We start from the raw sequence: 18,279 nt of genomic DNA, 5'->3' as shown, positions 1-18,279 counted from the left end.
AAATTATTTAAATAATTTTTTAATTTGCTATACAATCTGAAGATGAGAATTGCTATTCTCGAAAACGTTGATTGTTGAAAATAAAACTTTGAATGAGTATAAGAATTGTACCTTTCTGTCTTTAATATTGAAACTCATACAGTTCCTGAACGTATTTTATACGTGTAATTAATTTTTGAAAATTTAATGTTTAAAAGTACACTTGCTCACAATCAATCTCTAAATATACTCACCAAATCAGCAAAAATTACAAAAAAAATTCCAGAAAATAAACAGCTGACTTTGAACTTGTTTTGACACACCAAACACTTTACCACAAAAAAAAAGAAGTGCATTGTATGATCCCATGTATATTTAGCATCCGCTTTGTAAAAACTTTAATTCAAAATTTTGATTTTTAGAAAATCGACTTTTGTCCAGCTTTTCGACCAGAATACTCCTATGTGCATCGTAAGATTGCCCTATTAATTTTTCCTTACAGGAAAATATCTAATATCTAATATACTTAAAATATGTCTTATTAGCTGATCGGCGTTAAGACACTCACTAACATAAAAAAAACCAAGAAATCTTTCTTCAATCCCTTACCTTAGAACGGCACTTTGTTGTTCCCTATGGCTCACGTTTGGTGTCTCGTCTATCATAATAGAAACAAATCTCGCTTTACAAACTTGTACTTTTATTTCTGATTTCAAAACTGCTGCGATACTATGTATCAAATCGTTTGAATATCACTTGATAAACCTGAAAATTGGGATTTTGAACACTTGAACACTGTTCTAAATGAGTGTCCATTAAAGTGTCATACTTAGATAAATATAAAACTGTTTCAATATAATGGCCACGATAATTAGAATCTGACTTTTCCTCGTGACATCATAATTCCTGCTCTTGTTTCCCTAAATGAACTACTGTATCTATGAAATGCTCCATTAATTTACGATTCTTTTCAACTTTTGTATTGTGGGCCGTAGAGGAATTTCCTAAAGAGGTTTCCTAAAGAGGTGAGTTAAAGCCCAGCACGGGCAATTTTCAAAATCAATTGAACATAAGCGACTTAGCACCACTGAAAGGAGTCTGATGATCGGGTTGGTCCCCGTGAAATAGCTATAACTCCAGCCTATGAACTTGGTGGTAACACATACAAGTTGTTGTTGTTCATTCAAAAACCTTCAATATAAATTGATTACACAAGCAGCTGCCTGCAAGTATGAAAATACACAAACCTCTTCTAAGGTTTCAATTCTATTAATGCCAAATTCATGCAGTGATAAACAACTACGAATTTGTTTTTCCGTTTTGACATGTTTTTTTGCAGAGTTCACTAAATTATTAATGTCGACATAACCTGCACGACTCCAAACACTAGGAGAGTTAGAAAAAAGAAGGCAAGGAAAACAAAACATTTTATTTAATTCACAACTGCTTGTCAACCAAGTATGCTTTTGGTATAATGAAATGGGTAACGAAACCATCTTTTCTTTTAAAATCTATTTTCATGGAAGGGGTAGAGCGTCCTAAATCTACAACTTTTTTTTTCTTCATAAAACTAAGCTGATTAAAATTATTTGACTCCTCTAAGAGAAAATCAGTTAAGCAACTATCAACACTTATTAAAGCCATAATCAAAACACTAAAACTTACTACCCAAAACTTTTTACACTTTTTACACTTTTTTATTATTTTAATTCTAATCTTTTAATATCTATATTTTGCAATATGTATTTTTAAAATCACACCAAACACGAAATCAACTTAAGTATTGCAATTGCACTGCGTTCTGCTTATAACTGATTTTTTCAAATAAGAAAAATCACATTTGAATTCATTTTGGCCAGTTGTGCCCTTTTATGGAAATCGCAGATATTTTCGGCACGTTCTGCCAAAAATATGCCTTTTGCAATTAAATCTAATACAACTCATATTTTTTATTATAGTGGCAACCTTTGACACATCAGCCCAGTGAAGAGATACAAAGAAATTCATAAATAAGTCGGAAAGAAGCGTTTTATTTTCTTGTTGTATGATTATTTTTTTTCTCAACTGATTTTTTATTAACAAAATGCAGAAACTTACCTCAACCTGCGCAATATGGTTCAACAGCCCAGCCCAGTAATTGAGGGATACACACAAACTCCCCAAATAAGTCGGAAGAAACCGAGTTATTTTAAAGTTTTTTTTTCTTTCTATGAAACCTACCTCAAGCAAAACTGACATGCGCTCAGAGCATGTCTCCAGCGCAGTGAACAGTAAATGAAGAAGGAGGATGGAAAGCAAATTTGTTCTATGCAGCGAGAAATTTTATAAGACGACAAATTTCGAGCTACCTTTTTTTGCTCCAGTTTTGTGTTTGTTTATGGGGTGAGTTAAAAAACAGATATTGTTTGTAGAGATAACTGAAAGCAGAGTTGTTGAATCAATGTTGACAATGTTGAATTATATAACTTTTTAGGCTTTCACGGTTTCTTACAGACATAATTTAAATATTCTCGGATTGGCCGCGTTTTTTAACAAAGAAAGTACTTTTGTACTCACCCCGAACGTTTCGCATCAAGTTTCATTGAGCGTGGTCACCAGGAAACTGCCGTTAAATGTTATATTTGGTTAGAACGGCTCCGCAAGTTGTATTTGTGCGTAGGCTGTTCTAACTCTGGTTGTTGTTGTTTTTGGGGTTCTTCTTGAGGTGAAAATTGTTGGGAGCAAACAATACTCACTACATACACGGTTAAAAATTCTGGAGTATTTTTTAATACAGCTCTTGTATTAAAGCAATTTTCAATACAAAAAATATTACAATTTAATACTTCCAAAATATTAAAATTATTTTTAATCTTTTTGGTATTAAATTTCAATATTAAAGTATTAAGTTTACTACTTGTAATACAAAAATTATTAAAAAATAATCTCCGTGGGTTAAATTCTAATCTTGTATTGAATTTTAATACCGCTGTATTGGATTTTAATATTTTTGTATTATATTTGAGTGTATTGTATTTCATTTTAATATAATTATATTACATTTTAATATAATTGTATTAAAATATAATACAAATTTATTAAAAACTAATATAAAAAGTATTAAATTGTAATATGAGAATATTAAATTTTAATCAAACGTCAGCAGCCACAGTACACATAATAAGGTTATTATATTCCGAACGTTGTCAAAATTTGTTTGTCAAAAATGGGCACCAATCTGTCAGGTCGGCCTTTAATTTTTATATTTTAATCGCAGTAAACAGGAAATTTGTTTTAGTTTAAATTTATAAAGTGTCATTTGAAAAAATTATAAATTAAAAAATAACAAATTTTCTTCGTGTTTCCTCGCGGAAAACGGTGAATTATTGTAAACAAATTAGTCGTGTGCGTGCTTTTTCAGTTTTTGTGCGTTTTACGTCGCTAAATAAAAGAAATAAGATTTACGGTAGCTGACATTGGTTTGGAAGATATTACCTTTTATGTGTACTGTGGTCAGCAGAAGCCATATTAAAAATGAAAAAAATCCTTTGTTTGAGGTACCTTTTCTAAAAAAAAATTTAATTAAAATTTGCAAATTTTTACTAATTTGAAGGCGCTTTGTGTTTTTTCGAAGCAAAATAAATACATTAAGGATAAATTTTGATCGGCAATAGGATTTTACATGCCACAGTTTGTGAAACAGGTAAAATAGAGAAAATAATATCACCATTATTATATTATTTATGATTAATATATATTTTCAGTAATGAATTAAGAAAAAGAATATATTTTATTAACTTTAAATACATTTTGTATTGAATTGAAATGTATTTGTATTATCTTTTAATAAAATTATTAGAAATTAATATAAAAAGATTAAATTTTAATATACAATAATTGAAATTTAATACATTTGGTTTTAAATTCTATATTATATTTCTGTATTATATTTTAATACATTTGGTATTAACTAAAAAATTTTAATATTTGTCTTGTATTAAATTTTAATACATTTCTGGTGTAGACCTATATGTAACCCAAAAAGTATTGAAAAATACTCCAGAATTTTTAACCGTGTAACAGAGTGTTTTTACTTCAACTTGGGATGACCGTGAGGTGTTAATGACGGTATCCCATGACCGCGAAAGCTTGAAACTATCGTCACGATTGAAGTTTTTGTGGCGTTTTATCTCAATCGCCTCGCGTACCAGCCGTGGGATGTAGTGCGACTCTTGAGCTAACACCTTCGCTTGGTCGAAGTGTATCCAGTGGTGTTCGTCTTGATTGTCTAATAATGTGGAACGCATTACCCGCCTCTTGTTTTTCCATCCCATTTCAAGACTCAGGACTTTTAATGTACATCGATATCTCCTTTCAAACCCCTCCCTATTTTTCTAATGCTCGTACTGTGTTCATCATATTAAGGGTAGATTAATCCCTTTAGTGCGCGCTCATTATAAAAAAAAAAAAGTGCTTGCAAATTGCCGATTTTTCCCGTTGGCTTTTGCTAACCGCACTTATATGCTCTTTTAAGCGGGTGAAATGCTTCTTTGTGTTTGTCCAACGTAACACGACCCACAGCTACAAGGAACAGCATATACGCCCGGTGTTTGAAAAAAAATTTGGTCCTTTGGTGACTGGAGAAATCATTTTTACAAATCATAGAGGATGCAGCACATGTGTTGTCGAAAAAATTTTAGCTGTTGCTGACTACATTTAATACCCTTTTCAATAATGTAATTAAAAGACTTTCATCAGCTCTAGTATCTTAGTTTCAGAAAAGTAGATATAAAACAGAAAAAAACATGTATTTACTTAGAAAAACTTTATTTAAAAAAATAAATTACAAATTAGTTTCCAAAAAACTTCGTTTTAAGGCTCTCCTCTGGTATGCTGACCTTGGAAAATGACGTATAAGAGACCAACAATAGCACTGGTCTGCAAAATTTAACTTTTTTTTTCTCCTACAAATATTTTTTTGATATTATGAAAGATTAGACTTTCCTGAATCTAAATCTGGTTTCAGAAAAAATCTATCAGGTACCATTTTTGTAAAAATGATTTTTGAAAAATGTGGGTAGTTTCTAAAAAATCAACCTTTTAGATTTATTTGAACTCGTGCAAAATTAAAACTATTTGTAGCATTTGGAGGACTTATTCCTCGTAATATGACCTATCGATTGACACCAAATATGTCCTTTTACATTAATGTTTTCTCATATTTTAAAATACTGATTTATTAAAATTAGCAGAAATATCGAAATCCTTTACTTTTTAGTAAATCCTACAGGAACAAAAACACCTTAATTAAGGAAAATGTAAAATATCAACGCTCATTATACATATTTAAAAAGTCAAATATGTAAAGAAAACCATAATAAAATACATTAAACAAAATTTTTACGTGTTTTGTAATTTAATATACCTACTATTTATCTATTTAGAAATATCTTATTTGTAATAAACCATTCGATAAACTGCCTTGTAAAGCTTCAGATTTGTTTCTACTAGAAACAAAAGTATACTTTTCTTATAGTTTTTTATGTGCTGAGTTAGAATCCGAAGTCAAAAAAATTCTATCACGTGAGGATGTTAAGATATTCGCATTAAAGTATCACAAAACCAAGTTTTTTCTTAGAAAATCTCAATAAAAACTACTATATCTCACAAACCAGAGCTGACCGAAATTTTTTGAGTTCGGATTCAAAATCAGCACACTAAAGTCCATTAGAAAAGTATATTTTTGTTCTAGAGAGAAAGATATATTAATTTTTAGAGATCATTTTTTTTATGATAAGATATGCCAAACCTACTTAACTTACTTAAATTAAGATATCTCGGGGAAGAAAAGAGATATTGAGAAGATTGAAACTGAATTTGAAAGAAAAAAATAAGTTCTTTTATAAACCGTAACAATTTTAATTGAAAAATATTACATTATGCCAAAATATTTTCGAAAACAGCAAAAAAATGGGTTTTTGAGATTTTCTAACGGGAATATCTAAAAAACATGACGTGCTAGATCAATTCTGACTTCGGATTCGGAATCAGCATACAAAAATCCTTTAGAAAAGTATAGTTTTATTTAAAGGAGGATTTCCTTGCAGACCAGTGTAGTCGGACATCATATTCGTATCCCAGAATACATCCTCTATGATTTTTGAGCAAAACACACTTACTTCATCTTAAGGTATCTCGACCTATACGAAAGATATCGGAAAGATTTAAACAGATTTTGAAAGAAAAACAGGTCTTTTAGAAACCGTTACAATTTTAATTAACGTCCGAAGTAGTAAACAAAAAACGTTTTTTTTGCATTTTCTAACGGTAATATTTCAAAAACGCGAGCTGCTAGAATTTTTTTGACTTCGGATTCGAGTTCAGCACACCGAAAACCTTCACAAAAGTATATTTTGGTTCCGGCAACAAAAAAAAAGTTTAATTTTGTAAACCAGTGTTATATTTCATATATAAAAAATGAAAACATATAAAATGCACCACTGCACTTTCCACGAGATAGAGTTTTGTGTCCATGTCCATTCAAAGAAATAATGCGCTTATCAGTACCTTTCATTTGTTGTATGTGTTAATGTGTTACATTTATTTTTGAGCATAAAATGCACTACTGCACTTTTCCTACACGAGATAGAGTCTTTTGTCCATACAAAGAAATAATACGCTCATTGAGATCTACATCTGATGTATATCTCAATGTGTTACACCAATGGGCCACGTCTCAAACAAAAGTGCCCAGTCTCCTTTAAAAAATAAAAATCTGGCTACACCATATTTTAGATTAAATGTCAATCTTTCATTAGCAAATTAGTTTTTTGCAATAAGTGTTCTGGGGACCTCACAAACATTGCAGAAATTTTCAAATTTCCCGTTTTTCTCAAAATTTTGTCCGGAGGCCTCTTAAGTTCCACCTTGGAGCCCGTGGTTGGTGACGTAGGATAGGGCTCGTTGGTTATCCTCCAGGTCGAAAACTATATACTGGTGGTCGCTACCTGTAAAGTCCTCGATTACTCTCCAGTTCTTAATTTTTGCGAATGCGGTGCCCGTCGCAAAGGTATCATCTGGAATAGGGGGTATTTCCTCCGTTAGCTACGTATAATCCACGTCTCGCGGCCATCTCGAGTATTTGCCTTCCTCGAGAGTCTGTAGTTGGCATACCCCACTCCTGGTCCTGACCTCTGGCGTTGAAGTCTCCATCCACTAGAATGTCTCCCTCGGTTTGATTTAGAAAATCTTCTAAATCTTCCAGTTTTGTACGGACTCTTCGAGTCTTTCATTAGGAGTGAGGTATATGCTAACTTCTATCAGCCTTCCACTTTTAACCCATGCGAAACCTCTTTCTGCCCCTTTTCTCTCAATGAGGAATTTCCTCGTGTCAGGGATCCAAACAGCAGCAGTTCTGAGCAGATCCGGGATCCAGTTTGTTCCATCCTTATGACGGTATTGCTCGCTTACGATGACAATTTCTGCTCGCAATTCCATAACAAGTTTAGTCAGGAGGCTATCTGCGGTTAGACTCCTGTGCTCATTCGCTTGGAGGATTTTGGTCATTTTGAGGACGCCTTTTTCGCCTGTTCAAGTGCTTTATTTAACACTTGGCAGTTTCCTGTGCCCGCCACGTGGTTAAGGGATGGTGTGTTTTCCAGGTCGGCACAGAGGCAACATTTTGAAGGATTTTTGCAATCCTTCATTTTGTGTCCTTTCTCTCCACAGTTGATGCAGAGTCCTTGGCCCTTTCTGTCCATGCTGGTACAAGACGATTGTGTATGGCCATATCCAAAGCATTTGAAGCACCTTTTAACTTCAACTCGTCTGCGGATTCGACATTGAACCCATCCAATTTTTATTTTGGGGGATTTCAACATATCGTTGGCTGCTCTTGCGCTTATTTGGACAATGGTCATCTTCAGCGAACTTCTGTTTTTGGCTGTGATCGCAACCTGGATATCTGTTGAAATATCGGGGAGTTTCTTTTTGACAGCTTCCTTTACTTCCTCCACAGTTGTCAGCTCGTCCAGGTCCTTAATTTCGATAGCCACTTTCGGTTCGAGGTTTTTGACCGTTGCCTTATCTCCTAATATGGATTTCGGGGATTCACCAAATGCTTTTTTGTCCTTAGTTTTTGCTCCGAGTTCCAAAAGCACATGTCCAGATTTATACTATTTTTGTCCAGACTGTAATAAAAAAAATTACTCACACAGAAAGCTGCCTCAATTGATTTCTTATCGAACAGTGAAAACTATATGTTTCTATGTCTTCTAGTTTTTGAGAAAATTGAAAAATTATTTTATCAAAATATTTTTTGTTTTTATTCTTTTTTTTTTTTATTAAATCGAAAATAGGTAAACATTTGACGAAGCTAGATTTTTTTCAATGGGTGAAGGTGAAAAAAACCGTTTTTTGCCACTAACTCCAGATTAAAGACTTTTTAAATATCGTTTCGTAATCAGTGCGACTAGCTCTACAAAACGTGATAGGTCTCCGCCCGCGTATATTTTATTATATTATATTTGTAACACCGTGTAATTATTAATTAATAATTAAAAATAAATAATAAATAATAAGTAATAAATAATAAATAATAAATAATAAATAATAAATAATAAATAATTAATAATTAATAAATAATAAATAATAAATAATTAATAAATAATAAATAATAAATAATAAATAATAAATAATAAATAATAAATAATAAATAATAAATAATAAATAATAAATAATAAATAATAAATAATAAATAATAAATAATAAATAATAAATAATAAATAATAAATAATAAATAATAAATAATAAATAATAAATAATAAATAATAAATAATAAATAATAAATAATAAATAATAAATAATAAATAATAAATAATAAATAATAAATAATAAATAATAAATAATAAATAATAAATAATAAATAATAAATAATAAATAATAAATAATAAATAATAAATAATAAATAATAAATAATAAATAATAAATAATAAATAATAAATAATAAATAATAAATAATAAATAATAAATAATAAATAATAAATAATAAATAATAAATAATAAATAATAAATAATAAATAATAAATAATAAATAATAAATAATAAATAATAAATAATAAATAATAAATAATAAATAATAAATAATAAATAATAAATAATAAATAATAAATAATAAATAATAAATAATAAATAATAAATAATAAATAATAAATAATAAATAATAAATAATAAATAATAAATAATAAATAATAAATAATAAATAATAAATAATAAATAATAAATAATAAATAATAAATAATAAATAATAAATAATAAATAATAAATAATAAATAATAAATAATAAATAATAAATAATAAATAATAAATAATAAATAATAAATAATAAATAATAAATAATAAATAATAAATAATAAATAATAAATAATAAATAATAAATAATAAATAATAAATAATAAATAATAAATAATAAATAATAAATAATAAATAATAAATAATAAATAATAAATAATAAATAATAAATAATAAATAATAAATAATAAATAATAAATAATAAATAATAAATAATAAATAATAAATAATAAATAATAAATAATAAATAATAAATAATAAATAATAAATAATAAATAATAAATAATAAATAATAAATAATAAATAATAAATAATAAATAATAAATAATAAATAATAAATAATAAATAATAAATAATAAATAATAAATAATAAATAATAAATAATAAATAATAAATAATAAATAATAAATAATAAATAATAAATAATAAATAATAAATAATAAATAATAAATAATAAATAATAAATAATAAATAATAAATAATAAATAATAAATAATAAATAATAAATAATAAATAATAAATAATAAATAATAAATAATAAATAATAAATAATAAATAATAAATAATAAATAATAAATAATAAATAATAAATAATAAATAATAAATAATAAATAATAAATAATAAATAATAAATAATAAATAATAAATAATAAATAATAAATAATAAATAATAAATAATAAATAATAAATAATAAAAATGATATTTTTTTTCCGATATTCCAATACATTCTTTTCAAAATCCAATTGTTCCTGTTATTAATGAAAACATTCCACTAGTTCTAGTTCAACAAGAACTCAGAAGATCGAATAGAGATAGACGTCCTCTAGTACGATTTGGGGTATTGTAGTTTTTATACAAATGAGGGAGAATGTGGTGCTTTTCATTATCAAAACTAATGTTCATTTAATAATATTTATGTACATAAGTTTGTTTTTCATTTAATTTCGTTAATATTTTATCGATTACACAGCTACCTAAGGTTGCGACTGTGTTAATCATATGTTTTTTTGGGTCACTGAAATCGAATTCGAAGTCCCTTTTTCCACATCACGTAATGTTTTCGAGATAAGCTCAAAAAATGTCACAGCCACACAAAGTTTTTTGTTTGATCTGAAATTGCGACTATGTTATTCGGGTCGCTGAAACCAGATTCGAAATCTATTTTGCCCTATCACGTCAGGCTTTCGAGATAACCTCAAAAAAAAATGTTTGATTCAGGTTGTCTTTGACCTCTTTGAGAACATCCACCCCTGACGTGATCGAATAAAATGGACTTCGGATTCAGTTTAAGCGACCAAAAAAACATATTGTAAACATAGTCGCATCCCCAGGTTAGAAGTTTTTTTTCCTTCTTGCCTAAAAAATACCTTGTGACCAAAAAAAAAAATAAATTTTGGTTGTTTACTTGGCAATTTTTTCAAATAAGAATTGATAATTAAAAGAAAAATCAAAATTAAATTGATACAAATTTAAAACCAAACTTTAGAATTTGGTACCTATAATTTTACATCTCAGTACTTTTTGTGCCAGCATAATTTAAACATATTAGAACTTGGCTTTTTTTTAACATTAAGGTATGTTTTTTTTGCGGTTCTTTTTCGAAGAAAGTTGACAAAAAAATTGTTTTTAAATCCTTTTTTTATCTTAAACACATGACCTGTTTTCTTATGACGCTATCACGTAAAATTATCGTTCGTTAACCGACTTTACAGACAGCCACTTTTTATTTTTTTCTCATGATATTTCTTTAAAGCTGTTGTACAGTGATGTCTATCGGTAAGACACACTCATGCTCAGTGTCCGATGCGCGAAGCTGAATGTAGAATTTGTAAAGTAAAAGGTCATATATCGTCTGTGTGTTGGCAAAGTCGAAGAGGTAAAGAATGCGGCAAAGACAAAATCGATCAAAATCTCACTCTAAAAGAAGGAGTCACCGATGTAGCTAGGCAAGGAAAGCAATTTTTCGCCAAATTGTTGGTAAATGAGGTCTAGCTAGACTTTCAGATCGACACAGGTGCCACTTGCTCTATGATAGGGCTGAGAACATATGAACAGCTTGGAAATCCAGTTTGTGTTAATTCTCATTAGGTGCTTAGGGCTTATGGAAATCATGCGGTTCCCGTGAAAGGTTATGTTCACGTACAGGTTGTGTTCAAAGGAAAAGAACATGCACTTCAATTGTTAGTTGCAGACACATATGAAGGTGGAAACATCTTGGGCATGGACTGGTTCGACACGTTAAATTTTCAAGTGAGCTGTTGTGAAACTATATTTTTTTTCAACTGCTAGCAAGGAAGATGAAATTGAATTAAAAGCATCAATAGAAAATATTTGTAGCGAGTTTACTGGTGTTTTTGATAGTAGTTTAGGTTGCTGCAAGAACTACTCAGCTAAATTATACATCAAAGACAATGCTAGACCCCGATTTTTTAAACCTCGCCCTACTCCCTTTGCTTTAAAAGCTAAAGTAAAAGAAGAGTTAAGCAGTTAAGCTGCAGGAATCATACGTCCAATTGATTCAAGCCAGTGGGCTGCTCCAATCGTCGTAGTTAAAAAGCCGTCAGGTAAAGTAAGAATTTGCGCGGATTTTAAAATAACTATAAATCCACAGCTTGATGTAGACAGCCGCTATATTCCCCGTGTTGAAGAGATTTTCCACAAGCTAGAAGGAGGTGTTTATTTTACGAAGATTGATCTTAGCGATGCTTATTTTCAAATACACGGTAATTAATACAGATTTTGGCTTATTTGAGCATCTCAGGTTACCCAATGGAATTGCAAGTGCTCCATGCATTGAATCATTGTGCCGTTTTTATTGACGATTTTATTGTTACAGGCCGTAACAATAAAGAGCATGCTAAAAACGTCAAGGAGCTTTTGGGGCGATTAAAGTTATTTGGTCTACGCTGTGAAGTTAAGAAGTCCGAGTTTGCTAAGCAAAGTATCGAGTTTCTTGGTCACAAGATTGATGCTAAAGGCATAAGGCAACCGATACTGGAATTCAAGCCGTCCAAAACATAGAACCTCCAAAAAACCTAAAGCAATTGCAGGCTTTTTTAGAAAAAGTAACGTATAATGAAGATTTATTAATAATCTTTCAAAAATTGTAGCTCCGCTCAACGAGTTAAGAAAAAATAACGCACGATTTATTTGGACCGGACGCCAACAAGAAGCCTTCGATAAGCTTAAATCTGAAGTCGCGGAAGCTACTCGTCTTGTGCATTTTACAAACGATTTACCACTTGTGCTAGCAACTGATGCATCGTTTCATGGCATTGGTGCCGTGTTAATGCATCGATTCCCAGATGGCTCCGAACACCCTATAGCTCACGCATCCACAACTTTGAATGCACAACAAGTCAAGTATAGCCAAATTGAGAAAGAGGCGCTATCAATAATATTTGGAGTACAGAAATTTTACCAGTACATTTACGGTCGAAAATTCGAGTTGGAAAAAATTTTTTAGGTTACCGAAGAGCTGAATGACGAACTTGATTTCCCTATCAATGTAAAGGTGGTAGCAAAAGAAACATGTAAGGACCAAGTACTTAGAATGTTTAATCGAATGCTAGATTGGTTGACCTGAAAAACTTTCAAAAGAGGACGAAGCCTTAAAGCCGTATTTTTGGCGGCGATTTGCTTTAGCTCGCCAGAATGGAGTCTTACTTGAGCAAGGAAATGATATGTCCAGGGTCATCGTTCCTTTGAAGCTTAGAAAAAAAGTTTTGGCGATGTTGCATGCTGGCCATTGGGGTATAGTTCGTACAAAACAGTTAGCTCGTCGACATTGCTGGTGGCCAGGAATCGACCATGACATTGAGTTGTTGATACAGCGGTGTGAAAACTGTCAAGAGAATTCTGCGAATCCACGAAAGGAGTTTACAAGCTGGCCGATTCCATCTGAACCATGGCAGAGAGTACATGTGGATTTTGCTGGTCCATTTCTGTCGGGCATGTACCTTATCTGCGTAGATGCTTACTCTAATTTCCCATATGTGGTCGAAATGTCAAATACGTCAGCCGAATCAACCATTTCAGCGTTAGAAAGCATTTTTGGCATAGACGGTCTACCTCAGTTGCTCGTTTCTGATAACGGACCCCAATTTACATCGTAACAATTTGTGAAGTTTTGTACTGAGCGTAACATACAACACATGCGATCAGCGCCTTTCCACCCCTGAAGCTGAGCGAATGGTTAGGACATTTAAGTCCGCTATGAGAAAGCTGTTTCAAGATGGTAATAATAAAAGAAAAGCCTTACTAGATTTTTTAGTTTCTTACAGATCTTTACCAAATGCAAGTGGAAAGTCACCATCGGAGCTACTCCATGGAAAACAGCGCCGTACCCTTTTGTCACATTTAGCACCACGTGATGAAATGTCTAAGCACCTCCCAATTAAGTCAAAGTTCACGATGGGAGAAGAAGTATATATCCGAAACTTTTCAAAAGGACCAAAGTGGATACCAGCCAAAATCACAAACAAAGTTGGCAATCGAATGTTTGAGGCTCAAACTAAAAAAAGGCGTCACGAGAAGGCATCAGAATCAAATAAAAAAAGCCATCGGAATATGTGAGTTTGATGAAGCTCAACGTTTAGCTGCACTTACCGAACAACATAAACCTGCGACTACCTTTTCATCAACAAACTCTGAAGCACAGCCAAGAACATCAGTGGAACAACAGCTACGGCGATCACAACGCATCCGAAGACCGGTTGTCAGATTCGCACCCTCTGTTAACATTCGACACCGAAGACGATAACTTTGAAGGGGAGAGAAATGTTGTGTCCACCGATAGACATCACTGTACTTTAATTATATAAACCTATGTACTAATATCTCTACACATACACATCATCATAAAATGTTATTCTTCATATTTGTATATTCTGACAGTTATCTTGCAGTAAGAAGAAAGACACGAACCTTACACATTTTACTTTTTGTTCTCATACTATTTAATATTGAAATAAAGATTAACTATTGAATCAAATTATTACTTTTTACCGATATTTCAAAAGCATTGCACATAAGAATGATGCCTTATTTGTTACTTCAAAAACGATAATTTTTCTATGAATTAAAAAATCACTAATTTTTGTTGCTTACATTTTTTTTGCTATTGTTTTTGCCTGGGGGTACTTCTAATTAAGCTTAAAAGCACATTCACCTCGGTTTTTATCATATCGCACGTCGAGACAAATTGTGTCACAAATCAAAAATCGTCGATTTTGATTTGAATATTTGACGATATTCGAGTTCGCAAGGACAATATATATATTTGTACCAAATGCCGTGCCTCTATCTGGAAGACTCGCTGCTAGAGAGTAGAAACTAATCAAACTCACCTGTAATTGAGTAAATCAAGTTTTATGACTTTTTATTTTACTTGTCCTAAAAAATCGTATTTTTGAGTTGTGACTTGTGAGGTGACACTATCCGTTTCAACGTGCGATATGCTTTTTAAAACTAAGAAACTGAATGTTTGAACCACAGCTCAATGATTTGTGGTGAATTTTTTTTTATTTACAATAGGTTTGTCAATTTAAGCGTTATTTATGCTGTTGATCTTGATTATTCACTGCTGGTTTTGAAATTGATTTACATATGTTCTTTTTTGATTTTGTTTTCAGGCGACAGTTTGACAACGTTAAACGAATTTTCAAAGCTGTAGAAGAATTGCCAGGAAATATAACAAGCAATATAAAGCAGCAGTTCATGCTTTCTGATACTTTGGCAAAGTAAGTAAATAAAAGGTGTTTTTTTTTTACCACCGGGCTTAACTGAACAAATAAAACGTAGTCGGGGCTAAGCAATTTACATGTTAAATACAACATGGGCTTACTTGTTTAGCCCGGAGATTTCTCTGGGCTTACTTGTTTAGCCCGGAGATTTCTCTGGGCTTAACTTTTTGAACAGTTTAAAATCGGTGCTACGAAACTATTTTTTTCAAAAACTGTTTAGAATTTGTTTAAAAACGTGAAAACTCACTTTTGGAATGACAAAATGTATTTAACTAGTTTTTGTAGCATACATTTTTGTATCTCTTAGAACTGTGCAGGGACGGGTTAGAATATTCCTGCAGCGCCTCCCCGCTTGTCGTAAAAGGTGACTAAAGGAGCAAATTTATCTAGGTCACAAACACCAAGGTGAACCTAGCGACACTTAACACCTGTAAACTTTCCCAAAAGTGTGCATGCCAGTCCCTGGGTTGGCACGACTGGAGATCACCGGTGCTGTTAAAGAGAGATCAAATACAAAACTGGAGCATGCACGCGTCGAAACAAAACAACAACAACAACGTTTCGCAAGATTTTGTGAACTGAAGCATTATGGAAGTACTCGTCCAAGGAAATGACACTACCCCGCCAGGCACTACCATTACTAATGGTACTGATCCTGGACCGAGCAGCAATGCTCGGGTCAGAGCTAGACGGATTCCGGGGGCTAGCAAAATAATGCCGCAGATTAGACAAAATCTGAGAGTTGCGAGTTGGAACGTTGGGAGTATGACAGGTCGAAGTTTCGAGCTGGAAGAGATGATGATAAGAAGGCAAGTATACATCTTATGTGTCCAAGAAACGAAATGGCGTAACACGGGAAAAAGAGCTCGTTTCTTGGATACAAGGACAAAAAATTACAAGATGTTCTACTTTGGAACGGAAAAGAGTAAGAACGGAATCGGAATCATCCTTGCAAAAGACCTCTTAGGCAGCATATTGTCCATTTCGAAATCTAGTGACCGTTTGATGTCCCTTAAATTGGTGATTAAAGGAAAGTTGTGGAATATTGTCACTGCATAGGCTCCCCAAATTGGATGTGAGCAGGTGGAAAAAGATGCATTTTGGCTTGATTTTCACAACCTACTTAAGGACATCCCAAAGGAAGAGTTTTTGTTCGTGGGCGGAGATTTAAATGGACATGTCGGGAAAACAAACGAAGACTATGAAGATTGCCATGGAGGCCTCGGATACGGCACTAGGAACTCTCCTGGTGAAGACATCCTGAGCTCGTGCAAAACATATGGTCTTATCGTACTAAATACCATGTTCATCAAACAAAGCCGACACCTGGTCACTTACAGCAGTGGTGGAAATGAGACCCAGATTGATTACCATTTGGTATCTAGTTTCATGAAACCTCGGGTCAAGGATTGTAAAGTGATACTGGGAGAAGCGATCGCCCACCAACACCGTCTCCTACTGACAGAATTTTTTTTTATGGAGACAGTGAACGACAACAAAAAGACAAAGACTTTTGGGAAGATCAAATGGTATAATCTGGATAAGGAAAAAGGCGAAACTTTTATTTCGAATATGCAAAACTATCTGTATAACAACACCAATATATTTCGAAATGAAGAGAGTACAGCACAAAGTATGTGGGACCTCCTACAGCGAACTTGCATAGAAAAAGCCAAAACACTGTTAGGGGTTTCAAAAGGACACAACCAACAAGGCAAAGAAGCATGGTGGTGGAATGATGAAGCTAAAGCAGTTGTAAGTAAAAAGAAAATGGCTTTCAAAGCTTGGTCGAAGTGCCCCTCTAATAATACAGAGCAAAAGTGGCGCCTCGAAGTGGAATACAGAAACTGCAAGAAAGAAGCGAAGAAGATATGTGCCCAAATTCAAGCCAAGAATACGGAAGACCTGTATCGGGAGCTAGATGTAATTTCTACCCCGACTGCTGGTGCTATTCAAGAGCTACGACAAAATGTGAATAAGGGCGCAACCATCTTCAAAATAGCCGCTCAAAGAAGAAGAAATGCTCAGGAGATCTGTTCGCCAAAGTTTATTAACAATGCTCAGGGCCAACTACTTGTGGAAAACGACGAAATCATCCACAGGTGGCGACAGTATTGTGACGAACTTCTAAATGAACAATTTCCAAGGCTACACTTTGCAATGGCTTCACCTAACTTAAGCGAAGTATCCGATGTCACAGTCGAAGAAGTTAGTGAGGCTGTAAAATACTCCAAAAAGGGAAAAGCTGTTGGGCCAGACGAAATACCCTCAGAGTTTTGGAAAAAGATGGGAGACATCGGGTCTAGATGGCTCATGGTTCTTGTTTCCAAGCTTATACGAGGTGATCGAATGCCTAATCAATGGAGGGAAAGTTACCTTCTTCCAATATACAAAGGGATGGGTGATACTCGAAGCTGTGATAATTACCGTTCGATTAAGCTGATGTCACACACCATGAAGATCGTTGAGCGAGTCTTGGGTAGCCGACTGCGAACAATAATAAGGCTATCTGATGACCAGTGCGGGCTTGTTGCGGGTAAATCAACCACAGATGCAATCCAGAGTATCAGAATCATTATGGAAAAACATCGAGATTCCTTGGAGGATTTGCATGTGGTATTGGTTGATTTTGAAAAAGCATTCGATCGACAACCACGAGATCTGATATGGGTGGCCCTCAGACAACAAGGAGTTCCGGAAACCTATGTGCGGATAATTATGGACATGTATGATGGAGCAGTTACTAAAGTAAGATGTGCAGCTGGAGTCACCGAAGAATTCGAAATCACAGTAGGTGTACACCAGGGAAGCGTCTTGAGTCCTCTGCTCTTTATTACCGTTCTTGATTACCTGCTTCAAGGCAAAGTGACGGACCCAAAAGTGCATCAGTTATTCTTTGCTGACGATGGAGCCATCATAAGTGAAGACCCGATATCCCTGCAACGAGCACTTGATGTATGGGTGGATGTTCTAGAAGGTAATGGGTACCGCATAAGCGCGAGAAAGACAGAATACCTATGCTGCCCATTTTCTAATCCACACAGGCCTATTCCTGACATTTATTTGAATGGTGTAGTGCTTCCCAAGTGTGAAAAGTTTAAATATCTGGGGTCTATGATAAATAACGAAGGTACTTGTGATGACGATATCAATCATCGCGTAAGCGTAGGGTGGATGAAGTGGCGGGAAAATTCTGCTATCTTCTGTGATCGAAAAATGCCCCCTAAG

General features: G+C 32.8%; 1 protein-coding gene across 4 annotated transcripts in view; it reads left to right on the top strand.

The window, feature by feature from the left end:
* Positions 1–18,279, top strand: part of LOC129920973 (acidic fibroblast growth factor intracellular-binding protein) — a 298,489-nt gene that overhangs the window by 51,664 nt on the left and 228,546 nt on the right. For all 4 annotated transcript variants that reach the window (XM_056002567.1, XM_056002566.1, XM_056002565.1 and 1 more), the window contains exon 5: positions 14,941–15,048. In XM_056002567.1, coding sequence (XP_055858542.1) covers positions 14,941–15,048 — 108 coding nt within the window. The remainder of the gene's footprint in view (positions 1–14,940; positions 15,049–18,279) is intronic.

This window comes from Episyrphus balteatus, chromosome 1 (assembly GCF_945859705.1).
Source record: "Episyrphus balteatus chromosome 1, idEpiBalt1.1, whole genome shotgun sequence".
NCBI classification, from domain to species: Eukaryota; Metazoa; Arthropoda; class Insecta; order Diptera; family Syrphidae; genus Episyrphus; species Episyrphus balteatus.
This window is presented reverse-complemented; position numbering and strand designations above follow the sequence as displayed.